Source organism: Cornus florida, unplaced genomic scaffold (assembly GCF_030987335.1).
Source record: "Cornus florida cultivar Cherokee Brave unplaced genomic scaffold, ASM3098733v1 CherokeeBrave_3.0.0_Hap2_Chr06, whole genome shotgun sequence".
Taxonomy (NCBI): Eukaryota; Viridiplantae; Streptophyta; class Magnoliopsida; order Cornales; family Cornaceae; genus Cornus; species Cornus florida.
This window is the reverse complement of record NW_026775576.1, coordinates 105754730-105770841: the sequence shown is the minus strand read 5'-3', so window position 1 is coordinate 105770841 and position 16112 is coordinate 105754730. Positions and strand designations below refer to the sequence as shown.

Genomic DNA, 16112 nt, shown 5'->3' with positions numbered 1-16112 from the left:
ATTCTCGGTACATTTATTAATATTGTTGGCATGTGTTGCCTAATTTATATGCTCAGTATATTCATCAGTACTTTGCGAGGTGTTATCACTGTGTAGTTCGTTATAGTCTGTGTTGTCAGTACCGTACACCATGTATAATAGCTGATTTCCCGGGTAGGGAAAGGCGACACTTGACCACCTAGTGTGAGTCTAAGTGATCACCGTCTATTCTGGTTGAGGTCATGTTATACATCGGATAGTTCCCGTAGGATGTATACAGATATAGCATTCATCCGATTCATAATGATTAATTTATTTGATTCTCTGATTTGGGTCATAGTAGAGAGGACTTGCTCGTGGGGTTGACCCACCATTGTTGTTATTTCAGGATACGGTCAGTATCCGTTTCAAGGCTGAGGTTAGCAGTGTGGGACCATCATCCGAACTCATCTACTCCTACGATCCAGTGCAGGGTAGAAGTTTTATGTAGTATTTCAGTTTCAGTTTTTATTTACTTTTGACGTTGAACTCTCAGGGTTATATTTAGGGATCCCTGACGTAGGATTTCCAAGTTGTAATGAAGTACTGTATTAAATAAAGGATGGATGGATGTTGTATTATTTAATGTTTCTTTCCTGTCTAAATTCTTTTATTTCCATCATTTTGTATTCCATGCTTGTATATTGCCAATTGTTTTTGATATCCCTCGTTTTTCGTGTATAAGCTTGATCAACTTATGCGTGGAAAATGTGGGGGTGTTACAATTCGTTTGACAATTTATGGTTTGGAAAAATTCTTAATAAAGTGAACTAGCGGTTTTGGCTATCATTACTGTGTTTTGTGATAGCATTTTTGAGATATATACACATATGGTTTTATTAGACTATATTGGATTGTGTATGATGCGATGATAAAGGAATATCACAGTAGAGTGATTTGGTTTGATAAGCAAATTGATAGTTGCTAACTGGTACGTTAGGTTGAGACGTGATGATTGCTAACGAGTTATAAAAGAACTTGTTTAAATCAATATGATAAATTTGATATTAAAGGAAGAATTCTCAAAATAGAATGACATTCTAACTATGAGTAGATTTCGGAGTATGTTGTATATGTTATATGTTTTGCTCTACGGAGTATTCAATATTGTTGATTTGGATAGTTTAAATTGGTGACACAGGTATACGATAGACCTTATGGTGTTTTCATACCTTTAGGCAATATTATCATTTTACTTGAGGGTAATGTGCCTATGACACTAGATATTGGCAGACTCAGATTCCTAGCCAATCTATTAGTCCTGGACATGCACACTTGTGATGTGATACCTGGGATGGATTGATTGTCTCACTACCATGCCCAAGTTAATTGTTTTGATAGGTCTATTGTGTTTACTATACCTGGTCAGGACATGTATGTCGTAGCTATGCCGCGTTCTAGCGGGGTCACTAGCACTTATTTGTTCCATGTGGAGGAGGAAACGGAGGAGGGGACTATCATTGGATAACATACCAATTGTATAGGATTTCCCGGATGTATTTCAGGAAATTCCAGGGTTGCCACCAAGTCGCGAGATCGAATTTGTGATAGACTTAGCTATAGGCACCATGCCTATTGCTAGGGCACCCTATAGGATGGCACCAGTGAAAATGCGCGAGTTGAGGGATCAGATTCAGCAGCTACTTAGCCAGGGTTTCATTCGCAGGAGTACTTCACCCCGGGGAACACCGGTTCTGTTTGTGAAGAAGAAGGATGGTTCGCTTCGCATGTGTATAGATTACAGGGAGTTGAACAAGGTTATGATTCGTAACAAGTATCATTTGCCCAGGATTGATGACTTATTTGATCAGTTAAGGGGAGCCATAGACTTCTCCAAGATTGATCTGCGTTCTGGGTATCATCAGTTGAGAGTTAAGGAGCAGGATGTCCCTAAGACAGCGTTTCTCACGAGATATGGTTCTTATGAGTTTTGTGTCATGCCGTTTGGGATGACTAACGCACCAACAGTGTTCATGGATTTAATAAACAGAGTCTTCAAGGCTTATTTAGATCAATTTGTCATTGTCTTCACAGATGACATTTTGGATTTATTCTAAGTCGGAGGGCAATCATGCTAGACATCTTCGGATTGTGTTGCAGACGCTTCGTGAACACCGGTTGTATGCCAAGTTCGAGAAGTGTGAATTTTGGCAGCGAGAAGTGAAGTTTCTGGGTCACGTGGTGTCAGAAAAGGGGATAGCGGTGGAACCGGCCAAGGTTTTAGTGGTGGTTGAGTGGGGACAGCCTACTTCACCTAATGAGATATGGAGTTTCCTCGGTTTGGCGAGATATTACAGGAGGTTCATCCAAGGGTTCTCAAAGATAGCGGGACTACTCACTCATCTGACTAAGAAGGGTGTGCGGTTTGTGTGGGATGAACATTGTCAGAAAGCTTTGATGAGCTGAAGACTAAGTTGACTTCTGCACCAGTTTTGTCTATTCCACAGAGCGGAATAGAGTATCTGGTTTACACGGATGTTTCTTTGCAGGGTCTTGGATGTGTTTTGATGCAGGAGGAGCGACCGATTTCTTATAGATCTCGGAAGCTTAAGCCTCGTGAGCTTAATTATCCAACGCATGATTTGGAGTTGGCAGCTGTGGTCTTTGCTTTACATATTTGGAGGCATTATCTATTGGGTGAGTCCTTCAGGTTATTTAATGATCACAAGAGTATGCAGTATTTGTTTACTCAGCGGGAACTGAATATAAGACAACACAGATGGTTGGAGTTTGTAAAAGACTATCACTTTTTTATATAGTATCATCCAGGGAAAACGAATGTGGTGGCGGATGCACTCAGTCGCCGACCTGTTGGTAATCTTTCTGCTCTATTCACTACTGAGTGGAATGCGTTGAAGAAGGTGGATGAATTGTCAAATACGTTTATGGCTTGTATGGTAGTTACACCTTTTATCATTCACAAGGTTTTGAAGGCACAACTCACGGATTAGCAGTGCATTGACAAGGTTACAGAGATAGCTTCTGGGGAGATTTCATTTTACTATGTTGGGACTGACGGGGGCTTGAGGTACAAGGGACGCTTCGTGGTACCTTCTGCTGACAATTTGAGGAAGGACGTGATGACTGAGACTCATCATTTTGAGTTTTCTGTTCATCCAGGAGGAGACAAGATGTATCAGGATATGAAGCGGCAGTTTTGGTGGGCAGGTATGAAACGGGACATTGCTCTTTTTGTTTCTCAGTGTAGTACCTGTCAAATGGTTAAAGTTGATCATCAGAGGCCGCCAGGAGCTTTACACCCACTATCAATACCGGAGTAGAAATGGGAAAGCATTTCTATGGATTTTGTAGAAGGATTACCCATTTCTTTCAAGGGTTATAATTCCATTTGGGTCATCGTGGATAGGTTGACTAAATCAGCTCACTTCCTACCTATTCGCACTGACTTCACTACGGAGCAGTTGGCGAGGCTTTACGTTTTGGAGATTGTGAAGCTGTATGGTATTTCGGTGTCTATTATATCGTACAGAGATTCGAGCTTTGTGTCAGGATTCTGGAAGAGTTTTCAGCAGGCTTTGGGTACAGAGTTGCACCTTAGCACTGCTTATCATCCTTAGACTGATGGACAGACTGAGAGGGTTAATCAGATTATGGAAGATATGCTTTGGTCGTGTGTGCTTGATTTTAAGGGCCACTGGGAGGATTACTTACTGCTTGTGGAGTTTGCTTATAACAATAGTTTTCAAAAGACTATTGGAATAGCACCATTTGAGGCGTTATACGGCCGACCATGTCGATCGTCTGTTTGTTGGATGGAGGTTGGAGAGAGCAGATTCTTGGGTCCTGAGTTCATCAAGGATACTTCTAAGCAGATAGCTCTTATTCGGGATCGTTTGTACACTGCTCAGAGTAGGCAGAAGAGTTATGCTGATCGGCGTACTCGTGCTTTAGAGTTTCAGGTTGGGGATCAGGTTCTACTCTAAGTGTCTCCTATGAGAAGAGTAATGCGCTTTGGGAAGAAAGGAAAGTTGTCAGCACGGTTTGTTGGTTCTTTCATGATTACAGATCGAGTTGGGGTTGTAGCTTATAGGTTGGCATTGCCGGATAATTTGGATCGCGTACGCAATGTGTTCCATGTTTCCATGTTGCGGAAATTTCTGCGAGATGAGGATCGGTATCCGCATATCTATGTTGAAGAGATAGAGTTGCAGCCGGATGCAACATATTGGAGCTACCGAGTCGTATTGTCGACCATAAGGATCAAATCCTTCGTAATAGGGTTATTCCTATGGTGCATGTTCAGTGGAGTCATCACAATGAGGCTGAGTCTACTTGGGAAGGGGAGAATGTCATTCGCTTGCAGTTTCCTAAAAAAATTGGAAGAAGGTAAGAGCGAATTCCGAGGACGGAATTCCTTTTATTAAGGGGGAAGAATGTAATACCCCTAATTTCAGAAGGATAGTCCTGGTATTTAATTTATTGTTTTAATTGAATTTTTAATTTATTATTATTTAAATTGTTTAGTTGCTTGTGTGTTGGACTTAATTGATTATTTGATTGTTAATCGATTACATGCTTGTTTGTCTTGTGTTGTTTAAATTACTTGTGGATTGGTTTATTTAAATGGTGTTTTATTTTCTTTTATTATTATGATTTTAATGGATGGATTCCCGAGTTGTAAACTTATGGAGTTTTGGATTAATGGATTTAAATAATTATGTTTTGAGGATTTTTATTCTAGTTTCTTTCAATTTATTATTTTTATTTCTTTAATTCAATTTGTATTCCCTCGTGTCTCGGATCCGAGGGGTATCACATTATCACAATGTACACTTATCGGCTTCTCATAATCAATCCCCAAACTTGTAATATAAGTTTGGCCAATAGTAATTCGCACACACCATGAGCCATACCTCGGAATTCAGCTTCTGCACTTGATCTAGAAACCACCTTCTGTTTTTGCAAGTGATAAGTTTACCTTCCACAAAAGTAAAGTAACCCGATGTGGACCTCCTATTAGTCTGACTCCCTACCTAATCAGAATCTGTATATCCTTCAATTCCATGGACCCCATTCTTGGAGAATAGCAATCCTCTTCCTGGTGCACTCTTCAAATACTTTAAGATCCGATACACTGCATTCATATGTTCTTCACTCAGTGCATGCATGAACTGGCTCAACACACTTACTGCATAGGTTATGTCCGGCCTTGTGTGTGACAAATAGATTAGTCTCCCGACTAACCGTTGATAACGTCCCTTGTCAGTTGGGACCTGATCCACAGACTTTCCAAGCTTGTGATTCATCTCTATAGGTGTCTCTACAGGTTTGCAGGCTAATATTTCAGTCTCAGTTAAAAAGATCTAACACATATTTCCGTTATGATAGGGAAATTCTAACTTTCGAACTTAAGACCTCAATTCCTAAAAAGTACTTAAATTGATGACCGAGATCTTTTATTTCAAATTGGACAGTACTTGGGTTCAACCCAGGTTGGGTGAAGTTCATCCAACTTGGGTACGTGGCCCAATCATTTTATGACAAGTGTCCAATAATATTTTTGGATTTAAGTTGGGTATTACCCGGGTTTGACCCGTTGCACTAACATTTTGAAGGGACCAAAATAGCCCCATCTTCTCCGCTTTCATTCTCTCCCTACCCTTCTTTACCCACGTCTCAAACTCTGCACGTTGCCACCACCGACACCACCCAAACACAACCATCAATATTTACCACCATTGCTCACCACCAAACACAACCCCATCACCAATTATAACAAGACGAAATTAGTCTCATATATATCAAGATCACCTAAATTAGACCCAAACACAACGATCACTAATTACCACCACTACTCACCCACCGAACACAACCTCATCACCAATTATAAACAAGACCAAATTAGTCCCATAGATCGTACCCAAATCAATGTTACCGTTCGCCGATGGTGCCGTGGAGGACGATAATGGTGCCGAAGCCACAGAGGATTGTGATGTTGATGTTGTTGAAGGTCTGGTGGATCTGGCGGCCACGATGCACGAGGGAGTTCCGGCCGCTGACGTCGGCGCCGACTCTGCTGTCGTTGGCGTTGGTGATGGAAAGTACTCTGTCTTGCTTCTGAGTGGTTAAATTTTCTTACCCATTATGCTCTTCTACACCCAATTTTTCTTTCTATTATATAAAACACACATACACACATACTCACTATAAATTGTTAGGAGAGAGAAAATGGGGGACATGTAAAACCCTAGCTGTGAAGGAGTTGTCATGGGCGATTATATCTAACTGATATTCTGATTGGTTTAGAGAGAAAAAAAGCGACTTGATGATAGAGAGAAGGGTAGCTACCGACTGATTTAGGGGAGGTTTAGCGATCTAGAAAGTTCTCAAAGCAAAGCCAAAAAACAAAAAGTTCTGAAAGCTTGGTAGAGAGAGAATGAAAGGGGAGAAGATGGGGCTATTTTGGTCCCTTCAAAATGTTAGAGCAACGGGTCAAACCTGGGTAATACCCAACTTAAATCCAAAAATACTATTGGACACTTGTCATGAAATAATTAGGCCACGTACTCAGGTTGGATGAACTTTATCCAACTTGGGTTGGACCCAAATATTGTCATTTCAAATTTTGCTGCCAGGTACTCTTGTAATGTTTTTTTCTCACCTGGATCATCTCCTATCAAGACCATATCATCTACATATACAATCAATGCCGTTACCTTCCCCTCTTTGTGTTTTATAAATAAAGTGTGATCCGAATTATTTTTCTTATAGCCAAATTCCTTCATTGTGGAGGAGAACCTTCAGAACCAAGCCTGGGGTGACTGTTTCCATCAGACCATACAACGTCTTCTTCAATTTACACACACACTTCAGTTCTACACGAGGATTTGCATTTAGCTATAGGGGGTAACTCCATGTAGACTTCTTCTTCTAAATCTCTATTGAGGAAAGCATTCTTGACGTCGAATTGTTGCAAAAGCTAATCTTGATTTGCTGCTATCGATATAAGAATGGGGATGATATTAATTTTGGCAACCGGAGCAAAAGTCTTTTAATAATCCACTCCGTACTTCTGTGTATATCCCTTCGCAACTAACCTCGATCGCTTTGTACCTATCAATATTGCCATCAGCTAGCCTTGAGTTTCACTGTGAACGTACACCCATCTACCCCCAATCATTTTCTTCTATTTGGGCAATGGACAAAGTTTCTAAATGTAATTCCTCTGAAGAACTTCTATTTCTTCATTCATTGCCCTGGTCCACTTTGGATCTGCCAATGCATCCTGCACACTACTAGGAATAGACACAGTGGACAATTTGTAATACCCCGATATTTTAAAAGGATTTATTAATTAAAATTAATTTATTTTATTTTATTTTGTAAATGATTTGTTTGATTTAATTATGAGTAATTGCTTTTATTTTATTTTATTTTATTAAAAATGATTTGTTTTATTACGTGTGTAGATTAATTGTCTTATTCTAATCAAATTATATTTCGTGATGATGTGTTGATTGTTTGTGTGTATGTTTGATTATCGTTTTTATTGGTATGGTGTGATTTAGTTTTAAATTCTTATTTTGAGAATGTGCTTCATGTAATTAGTTTTCAATAATTTAAGTGTTTGATTAATTATTTTATATATTTAAATTATTTGGATTGAGTTTAAGGGAAGTTGGACCAACGGATGTGGTATTGGGCTTGAATGAATCCTTGTGGGTTAATTATTAAAGGCCCATGGTTATGAAGATATTTAATAATTATCCTTGCACCCATGGTTATGAAGATATTTAAAAATTATCTTTGCATAATTATATATATATAATTATATGTATATAAATTTAATTAATTAATAATCAAGTGGAGGAGTAAATATGTCATTATATATATATATATATATATATATATATATATATATATAACTTATTTAACTAAAGGTTGTATATGGAAGGTAATATACATATTTATATTAAAATATATGTGTGTATATATATTATTTAAAAGATAAATATTATTTCTTTAATATGGTAATCATAATAGGAAAATGATTTAGATTTTTTTTTTTTTTTTTTTTTTTTTTTTTGTATAAATAGACACATAAGACTTTAGGGTTAGGAGTTTTTCCACGTTAGCAAAATAAGAGAGTTAGAGAAAGAAGAAGAAGGGCTAACGAAGAGGAGGCCGAATCAAAGGAAAAGGAGACCGGATTTGGAAAAGAAAGGCAAGTTCTTCTTTACTTCTCCTCTTAGAATTCATAAACTCAGCACCTTGAGTATCAAAATTATATATTTATTTTATTTTTAAAAAATAAAATTATAGAATTTAAACATGTGAATAGGGGTATGTCTTGTTCTAATAATTTAAATCTTGTACGTGAGGTTAGGTTGATTAAATTATATTTTTGAAATTTTTATAGGTTGCTTTAACCTTGTGTAGCATGATTAATTAAATTAAATAGATCTTAATTTAATTATATGTTTCAACTAGGCCCAAAACAATTAAACTAAGCTTTTGGGATTTTTTTTTAGAATTTTCTGAGATTTTATGGTAATTTTTTTGAAATATTTTATGTTTTTAGAATCTATTTATATATTTTCTGTGTATCAATATATATATATATTGTTCATATATACGTACCGGAGGTTAACATGAATTGGCATATCAAATATGGGTTTTGATTCAGTGTGGCTCGTATACCATAACTTAGTGTGTGTGTGGATCTGAGCCATTGAAGTTTAAAATTTAAAACAAGAGGGATTCAGTGTATTGCGGCACATTGTAAGTTGATGCACATGCGGCAATTAATGGCTTAGATGTGGTTGATGAATGGGAGCTGATCCGGTACATCGCGGCTCACTAAAACACGGAGGACAGCCAATGAGGGGCTGCCAACACGCGCTGAGAGTGTAGAGGGTGCGTGAGGGCGCGTGGACGCGCTTGCCAGTGTTCTTGCGCGTGGGGGCGCGTGCAGCAAGTGGAGGTGCTTGTGGCGGCACGTGAGGGCGCGTGGGGATGCGTGTGATGTTCCGGAAGGTTCCAGTGGGGTCCGATGATGTTCCAGGATTGATTTCAAGCTGGTTAATTTTGAAATTAATCATTAGATGATATATTTTAGATGTTTGAGGGTTGTAGGATGCTACTACGATATTTAATTGCATCTATTTAGTGTGATTATAATTAATTGATAATTTGGTTGGAAGGAAGTGTGTATATATAAATATTTGTTATATATATGTAACGTATGGATTAATTAATATATGATTATATATATATGTAATTTGATATATATATATATATAGATATATATATATATATTATTTAAGAATATCTGGATTGACTGATTATTAAATTAATGTTATGCATGTAAGATGCATGAGATGTCTACGTATGGATTAACTTCTTGTTAAGTTTAAGATTGGTACATGGTTGAATTGTTGGCATGGATGAGTTGCCAAAGCCTTCAATATACTGCCTTATTAGATATGAATAAATTTCATATATGAGAAGCATGGTTGAGTTGCTAATTAATGGTGCAAGTAAATATACTTAAGAAAGCATGGTTGAATTGCTAGTATATAAATAGATATATTTATAAATGGCATGGTTGATTTGCCGATGCATATTTAAATTGCTATATGTTTAGATGATTAAATGCCATCTAAGGTTATGGTGTATATAGGTTGAATTATGACTAGAATAATCTAGTATATACAAGTTAAGGTATTATTTTATATATGTTAATAAAATAATAGTGGTGGAGACATGGATGATTTGTCAAAGTTTAAATTTTTGATATGTAATTTAAATGATCAAAAGTATTATTGGATTTTGGATTTATTGGATTTTTTTTCTTCTTATATTGTGAGTTATTGTTTAAATGACTAAATTACTGTTTAAGATGGAGTTAAGGTGAGTGGAGTTTACTTTATGAGAAAATTATAAAGGGGGGGCTTGGTCTAGGTATGACTGATAATTAATCATTGGTGAGTGATTTTTTGACAATTTAATACCCTATTAATAGATAGGATTATTGTACTACATATATAAGTATTTATATATATTTTTAGCATCGTATATTAAAGTTAAAACTTTATTAGGAATGGTTTTGGTAAAAGTGATCTGTTTATTGGTTTTCAGAGGCTTGGTAGAGAGAACTTGCTCGTAGGGTTTAACCCGCGATTTTTTTTTTTTTTTCAGGTTGTTAGAAGGTCAAGTCTCAAGGTTGAGGATCCGCAGCTGGTGGACTTATCCATTCCTTTTGTTTATTTAAAAGTATGATATTATTATTGTTTTAGTTGTTATTAGTATTTATTTTGTTGGAATTCTAAATAGTAACTTATGGTTAAGGGGTCCTTGAGTTACGGAATTCCCAATTTGTAACCATTTGGAAGTTATTAATGGATTTATTATTAATTAGATTTCTTTAGTGTTTTATTTTATTCTTTATTTCATTTTGTAATCTGTGCTTGTTTAAATACTTTAATTGTTTTGATATCCCCTGATTTTGTGCGCGGACTTGATCAACCCGTGTTCCAAAATTAGGGAGTATCACACAATTGATTAACAGAAAGTGCATACGATTCTGACAACCTATGGGGGGAAACATAATTAGTAATTGGGTACTTAGTCTTGGCTTTGGGATTGGGTTCATATTGTTTCTTCTGTACTCCCCTATTTTACCTATGTGGATTAAAAAATACACGCTTCATCCGATCCTTCATAAAAGGTTCTAGACACTGCCTCCCATATCTTCTTAGTCATGGGAAAACGAATAAATATCGCTGCATCAATGATGGGCTCATCGAGTCAATGAGCCAACTCTTGACTCGATGATTTTCGATTATCCATGTCTCCAATTTCGGATCTCCAGGTGTGGGTTTTGTCGCTTCTCCGGTGAGATACCCAGCCTTGTTACGAGCGCCAATTTGCATCTCCATGAGTTAAAACCATAATGAGTAATTAGTCTTATCCAGTATAATTCCAGTTGGAAATGTATAATTGTCTTAGTGGACTATAATCTGCAGTGCCGAAGTCAGGGTTAGTACGGTAGTTGCGCCTGCATGAAGTACTTAATCGTCATTTATACTAACAACAGGAACAAAATTCGAAATACAATATTCGGAATACGAAAAAGAAAAAAAAAATTCATAGACTAGCTCTGATACCACGTTAAAAATATAAAAGAGAGAAACTGTATATTGTATTGATATATAAGATATGAGATAAACAATGGTTTATATAGGTGACAAGATGTGTCGAAAGTAAGAAACCTAAATCCTATGTGGTAAATCTCCGCATAATAAACCTATACATGGTTAGAATATATTAGACAATATAGTAATAATATATTCTACGAATGGTCAACCTATACATAGTTAGAATATATTACACAATATAATAATAATATATTCTACGGTCAACTATCCTAACTATAACAATTTATATAAATACATTAAAAAGTACAATTCATGCTGACAAAATGATTAGAACGTACATGAGTTAATGTAACAATACGCTTCTTATAGTATTTGAACTCGATCAGTTGTTGCTTTTGATCCTTGTAAACACGTACGCCAATTCTGTATAATATGACTCAATTTGCACGAAAAGGTCAGTCCCACACTGTGGTAGTTATTAGGTACTTCATGTGGACAAACATATATATATTTTGTTCTCTTGTACATGGCCTCTTTTCTTGTAGCTACTCCATATATATTCCGCTAGCTAGATTTATAAATAGTATAAAGTTAGACACAAACCACAACTAACCCTGTATCTTCTCTCTCTCTCTCTCTCTCTCTCTCTATATATATATATATATATATGTATATTTCCTTCGAGTATATTAATATATGATTATGTATGTAAACTATCAAAAGAGAGTTGACAAGTGTGCATTGTCTTCATGTTCATCATATATAGACCTAAGGTACAATTGTGAAACCAGAGTATGTTTTAATTTAATATAAAGATGTGAGCTAGTTCATGGATTGGACACTTAAGATTCAATTAACACCACACGTAGGTAGATAAATATATACAGTATATTTCAAAGTTCAAATGATAAGAACATACATGAGTTAATGTAACAGTACGCTTCTTATAGTATTTGAACTCGATCAGTTGTTGCTTTTGATCCTCGTAAACACGCCGGCCAATTCTGTATAATATGACCCAATTTGCACGAAAAGGTCAGTCCCACACTGTGGTAGCTGTGGTAGGTAGTAGGTACTTTATGTGGACAAACATATATATCTTTTGTTCTCTTGCACATGGCCTCTATCTTTTCTTGTAACTACTCCATATATATTCCGCTAGCTAGATTTATATATATTTTAAAGTTAGACACAAACCACAAGTAACCCTTTATCTTCTATATATATCCTCCCCCATTCAGCAACCTTTTATTCGATCCCCACCATGGCCAAAACCCTTGCAAACCTCACTTCCATCGTCTTCCTAATTTTCTCCGCCCTTACTGCCGGAGAATCTCATCGTTTCTCGAGAAGCTTGTCTCGAGAAATGCTAGGGCTGAAGAAAGAGAAGCTTAGCCACCTCCACTTCTACTTCCATGACATCGTTAGCGGCCAAAACCCTACTGCTGTCCGAGTGGCGGAAGCGGCCATGACCAACACGTCAATAACCGGCTTCGGTGGGGTGGTCATGATTGATGATCCGTTGACTGTACGGCCCGACCCAAGCTCCAAACTCGTGGGAAGAGCGCAAGGTATTTATGCTTCCGCATCCCAAAGTGAATTTGGTTTGTTGATGGTTTACAATTTTGCTTTCATGGAAGGGAAATATAATGGTAGCACTCTTAGCGTGCTCGGAAGAAACACCGTGTTTTCGGAGGTAAGAGAGTTGCCGGTCGTCGGTGGGAGCGGATTGTTCCGGTTTGCTCGAGGCTATGCTCAAGCCAAGACTCACACTTTTAACACCACCAGCGGGGATGCTGTTGTGGAATACAATGTCTTTGTCTTCCACTATTGACCCCCTCTTTTTCTTCTTTTTCGTGTACGGCTTTCGCTTTTTTACTTGCATGTCTTGTATTCTATTGATCATCATACCTGAGATACACAGCTCTATATATTCATTTCAAATTATATAATATAAAGTGGTCATAATTAAAAAGACAAAAATATCCTCTACTATGTATTACACTCTCTCTTATCTTGAGAGACAAGTAGACCAACCAAATAGAGAATTTTCAGTTTCAACTACTAACCCTCACTAACTTACCATCTTATATATTACACTCTCCTTTTATATGGAGAGACAAGTAGACAACCAAATAGAGAATTTTCAGTTTCAATACAAAGAGTTTGAGGTTCAGAAGATGGAAATTGCATTATGGGCCTTGGGCTACATATGGGCTTTTTATTTTGGGTACTTTGTTTTGAACCCAGATGGCTTGTAACTGGGCCTTTCATGGCCTGTGTTTTTTTTTTTTTTTTTCTCTGTAATCCAGCCGAGGCTGAACCCATGTAGCTACAATTTACAATATATAATATACACAATTGCATTTTTACAGTGGCTTCTACGGATAAGAGAGAGATTTTAAGAGTTTTAGATGTGGACTTTTGATTTGAAAAAGGTTTTACCTTTTAAAAAGAAAAGTTAAAAAGGTTCACCAAAATTTACAGTTAGTGCTCTGGAAATTCATTAGATGCTTCGTGTGTCGGGGGCAATGAAAAGAAAGTCTTTAATCGTTTTCTTCGTTTCCCTTTGGTGACTCTAATTTAGTTCAAAATTGAACTGAATCAAAGTCTGTGCATCCCTACTTGTGAATCAAAAAATATAAAATTGCATGATTTATATAAGATGAGTTCAAATTTAATTTAAATTTAGGTCGTACAATTCCGACTAATTTATACTTGTTGATGTCTTTATTCATATAAAATTAGTCATTCAATTGTACGAGTCCATATCATTGATCTTTGATTTTAAATTTTTTTATTACTGACAAAAAATACACCAGGTAGGGAGTTGAACCCTTGAAAACTACTTGATGGTGTCTTTGATATTACCGTACCTTTAAAACTACTTGATCAAATTTGAGAAAAATTTAGGGAGATGGGCAAATCTTGTGAAATAGACTCTAAAAGCGTGGGGCACCTTCCTAAGTCTCCTGATTATGATATATTTGGGATCAAAAGTCCACAATGTCCAACTGGTACGGCCAGTTGGTCTTCTTTTCTTAGAACTATTTCCCCATTTTCCAACTTCCACAACCAAACTAGCTCCATAAGTCCAACATAATTAGTTTCTCCACAAAGAAGTGGGTAGGTAAACTTCCATTGGGGAAGTTCTTTGACTAACTAGTATATATACACAGATACTCACATAATATGTTTCCTTCTTTTATGAAATAGACATCCACTAAGTCATGAATCCATATATTAATACGTACTTTATATATTAATACGTACTTTATGTTTTTCCTCTGTCGTGTTTAAGCTGGTTAATAAAATTTTCTTTTTATGCAAGTAACATAAATTGGTTTTCATGAGATGAGGGAAGGAAGTTAGGGGTTTTGGAAGGGTTCCGTTAATTGGTCGGTAGGTATACCTATATATATATATATATATATATATTTTTTTTTTGTTGATTAATATTAATAATATATTATCCTGCATGTAACAGAGATTCTAATTATGGACAAGGAGACAAGTATGTATTGTTTTCATGTTGGTCATAAGGACATAACGTACAATTGTCAAACTAGAGCTTTAATTTTTATATAAAGATGTAAGTTCTTCGATTATTGGACATTTGATATTCACTTAACATATATATAAAGATGAACATATATATGCAGTATAATTCAAAGTCAAAATCACAAAGATTGATGAATTAATTTTGTGAAAACTATTGAGATATATATATTTATATATAGACATTATACATATCATGGATATACTTACTAAAAACTATATATATATATATATATATCAAGGATTTTCGTATAGGAAAGTACATACGTTAATGTGACAATACGCTTTTTAAAGGTATTTGAACTTAATTGTTGGTTTTGATGCCATTGTAAACACGCCAATACTGTATATATGCCCCATTTATCACGACAAGGTCGGTCCACGCTGCGGTAGGTAATAGGCACTTTATGACAAATCATATTTTTGTTCTCTTCTCTCCTAACATGCCCTACTTCCATGGAATTAACTACTCCATACTCTTGTACTACCGTTGAACGTTTGATCCACTTAGAAGAATATAAAGTTCGCTTTAGATAAAGTTAGGGACACACAAACCACAGCTAGCCCTATATATAATACCCACCATATTTATATTCTCTTTCAAAACACTACCATATATCTAACCCTACCCACCATGGCCAAAACTCTTGCATACCTCACTTCCATCATCTTCACCGTGTTCCTTTTCTCGACCCTGGTTGCCGCCGGAGAATCTCATCGTTTCTCGAGAAGCTTGTCTCGGGAAATGCTAGGGCTGAAGAAAGAGAAGCTCAGCCACCTCCACTTCTACTTCCATGACATTGTTAGCGGCCGAAATCCTACTGCTGTCCGAATAGCGGAAGCGGCCATGACTAACTCATCGATTACTGGATTTGGTATGGTGGCGATGATTGACGATCCGTTGACGGTACGGCCGGAGCTAAGCTCGAAGCAAGTGGGAAGAGCGCAGGGAATTTATGCTTCGGCGTCCCTAAGTGAAATTGGTCTTTTGATGGTTTTGAACTTTGCTTTCATGGAAGGGAAATATAATGGTAGCACTCTCAGCGTACTAGGCCGAAACACGGTGTTGTCGACGGTGAGAGAGATGCCGGTTGTCGGCGGGAGCGGGTTGTTCCGGTTTGCTAGAGGCTATGCTCAAGCCAAGACTCACACTTTCGACCTCAGGAGTGGGGATGCTGTTGTGGAGTACAATGTCTATGTCTTCCATTATTGACCCTCTCTTTTTCGTCCACTACTTTGCTTTTTCTTGCTTTTGCTTTTTTTTTTTTTAAGAGTATTATTATTCTATGGGGATTTCAAAGCTCTTTATTTGTTTTATGACAGTGATGTTCAATAATGAACGGAGCAAATTAAGTATTATTATTGTTATTTTTTTTAAATGGAGCAAAGTGTCTCGCATATGATCTCTCTTTGCTT

At 36.7% G+C, this 16112-nt stretch overlaps 3 protein-coding genes across 3 annotated transcripts; 2 read left to right on the top strand and 1 right to left on the bottom strand.

Annotated features, from left to right (window-relative positions):
* Positions 1–5012: 5012 nt before the first annotated feature.
* LOC132314761 (uncharacterized mitochondrial protein AtMg00810-like) lies at positions 5013–5702 on the bottom strand. Its single transcript, XM_059813584.1, has 2 exons — positions 5562–5702; positions 5013–5342 (listed from the first exon to the last, which is right to left on the bottom strand). Exons 1-2 carry the CDS (start codon positions 5700–5702, stop codon positions 5013–5015), a joined length of 471 nt encoding a protein of 156 aa, XP_059669567.1.
* Positions 5703–12250: 6548 nt separating this feature from the next.
* On the top strand, positions 12251–13428 carry LOC132313676 (dirigent protein 22-like). The gene has a single exon (XM_059812568.1). The coding sequence runs from the start codon at positions 12403–12405 to the stop codon at positions 12970–12972; it is 570 nt and encodes a 189-aa protein (XP_059668551.1). The 5' UTR covers positions 12251–12402; the 3' UTR covers positions 12973–13428.
* Positions 13429–15110: 1682 nt separating this feature from the next.
* On the top strand, positions 15111–16055 carry LOC132313674 (dirigent protein 22-like). The gene has a single exon (XM_059812567.1). The coding sequence runs from the start codon at positions 15331–15333 to the stop codon at positions 15907–15909; it is 579 nt and encodes a 192-aa protein (XP_059668550.1). The 5' UTR covers positions 15111–15330; the 3' UTR covers positions 15910–16055.
* Positions 16056–16112: the final 57 nt, after the last annotated feature.